Below are 2,148 nucleotides of genomic sequence, written 5' to 3'. Positions count from 1 at the left end.
GGCGCCCACCCACTCACGCCAGCGTAGGCAGCCAGAACCAGGTTCCCAACCCCCACTCGCCAAGGTCGTCCAGGAGTTCCTCGATGGTGAACTTCACAGGCAGTTCATTCCCGGGATCGCACACACCACGGCCCCCCTGACGGAAGTTCTCAAAGGCCAACCAAAGTCCCTGTCTTGGGGACCCAGCCAGCAGCAGGCCTTCTCCCTGACGAAGGCCGCCCTCGCCGAGGCAACTGCCTTGGCACACCAGGATCCCAAGGCCCCTCTCCAGCTAACGACGGATGCCAGTAACGTCGCCTGTGGTGCTGTCCCGGAGCAGGTCATCAACGGCGCCCCCCAGCCATCGCCTTCTTCAGCAAGAAATCTGATCCCACAGAGACCCTACAGCACCTTCGACAGGAACTCTACGATGTACCGCCGCAGGTCCGGGTACCTCAAGTCCTCCGAGGGGACGCCTTCATAATCTTCACGACCACCAGCCATTGGTTCACGCCAATGGCGCAGGGGGACGCATGGTCTTCCAGGCAGCAGCGCCACCTCTCAGCCATAGCTGAATTCACCTGCTCCGTCAGGTACCTCCCCGGCAAAAAAAATCCTGTAGCAGACGCCCTCTCCAGAGTTGAGTTGAACGCAGTGCAGCTCGGAGTAAACTACCAAGACCTCGCCAGAGAACAGGCCGCTGACCCAGAAACCCCAGCCTACCGCACCGCCATCACATCCTTAACTGGCGGGACGTGACCTCGCCCCCCGGGAGGCCCGGGCCCCTGTGTGACATCAGTATGCGCCAGCCCCGTCCCTGGTTCCAGCCTCAGCCGCCAGATATTCGATATAATTCACGCTCACATCCTCGCAGAACTACGGGCCAAATTGCTTCTCAAAAAAGTTCGTCTGGCACGGGGTGCAGAAGGACGCCACGTCCTGGGCGAAACAGTGCCTGCAGTGCCAGGCCAGCAAGGTGGGGCATCACACGCAGTCTGGGGTAGGCGAGTTCCCGCAGCCAGAGCGCCGCTTCGGCCACATTCACGTCGACGTCGTCGGGCCCCTTCCCCCATCAGGTGGGTCCAGATACTCTCTGACGGTGGTAGACTGCTCGGCTGCTGCGGGTCTGCCACACCTATGCAAGAAGCTACCACCAGCGCGTGTGCCGAGGCCCTGCTTTCCGCTGGGTTAGCCGCCGCGCCCTGACCACATCACAATTGATGTCCGCCCCAATTAGCTGCTGGGGACCACGCGATCACACCACCACGGCGATCAACCCGGCGGCCAACAGCCTGGTCGAATGGTTCCACAGATCCCTGAAAGCGTCCTCATGGCCTGCACCGCCGATGACTGAAACATCAGCTGCCGGGTCCTCCTCGCTTGAGAACCGGCCTCGAGCTGACGCACCCCGTCCAGCCAAAAACTACGGAAGCCCTTTGTGGTACCGGGCTTAACTTGTGACAGAAGATCGCCACACTTCATCACCGCAGAGTGCTCCGCGACGTACCGCAAGCTTCTGCCCCTGCAAGCGCGACGACACAGGCAGGTCGGCCACCTTCACACCACCAGAGCTGTCATCCGCCACCCACGTCTTCGTTAGAGTCGACGCCGTCTGCCCGCCACTGACCAGGCCCTACAGGGGCCCCTTCCGCGTGCTGGAGCGGAACAGCAAGGCGTTCCTGCTGGCACTCCCTGGGAGGAACGACTGGGTTTCAGTAGACCGCTTAAAGGCCGCCTTCCTGGAAGAGAGCACCAGCGTCACCGCAGCACCTTCCCCGCCCAGCCGCCCTTCGCCACGCCCAGCCCCCCGCAAACGGCGGACGCGCGGCCGTCCCAGGAAGGGCCCGCCTGCACCAGCAACCCAGCACCCTCATGCGCGGGAGACCCCTCCGTTGTCTTCAAGAAGCCGTGGTACCCTTCAGCATCCCAGCAGATACACAGATTAGTCAGGACGTCCTACTTTGTGGGGAGTATTTGTAAGTCACCACATCGACGGGGCTTTCAGCCGAGTGCTGAAGGTCATTAATTAAGTCTCCGCTGAGCAAGTTTTCTTGCGACTTCCCCACTTTCTTCACTAATTTCATTTTCTACCATTTCAACTTTATATGTATTTGTCCAACTGTCATAAATCATGTATCGTATGTTTCTTTTTATTCGCAGGCATCAAGA

At 60.2% G+C, this 2,148-nt stretch overlaps 1 protein-coding gene across 1 annotated transcript; it reads left to right on the top strand.

Moving 5' to 3' along the window:
• Window positions 1-1,199: 1,199 nt before the first annotated feature.
• On the top strand, window positions 1,200-1,925 carry LOC136842343 (uncharacterized). Its single transcript, XM_067109600.1, has 2 exons — window positions 1,200-1,382; window positions 1,470-1,925. Exons 1-2 carry the CDS (start codon window positions 1,200-1,202, stop codon window positions 1,923-1,925), a joined length of 639 nt encoding a protein of 212 aa, XP_066965701.1.
• Window positions 1,926-2,148: the final 223 nt, after the last annotated feature.

This window comes from Macrobrachium rosenbergii, chromosome 10 (genome assembly GCF_040412425.1).
Source record: "Macrobrachium rosenbergii isolate ZJJX-2024 chromosome 10, ASM4041242v1, whole genome shotgun sequence".
Taxonomy (NCBI): domain Eukaryota; kingdom Metazoa; phylum Arthropoda; class Malacostraca; order Decapoda; family Palaemonidae; genus Macrobrachium; species Macrobrachium rosenbergii.
Note: the sequence above shows the minus strand (reverse complement) of the source record. Positions and strands in the feature narration are given on the sequence as shown.

Bases quoted from the DNA above. Each gene is read 5' to 3' on its own strand.
- LOC136842343 (XM_067109600.1), top strand. From the start codon at position 1,200: ATGTCCGCCCCAATTAGCTGCTGGGGACCACGCGATCACACCACCACG. The intron at 1,383-1,469 runs GCACCCCGTCCA...TCATCACCGCAG, and splicing joins AGAACCGGCCTCGAGCTGAC to AGTGCTCCGCGACGTACCGC.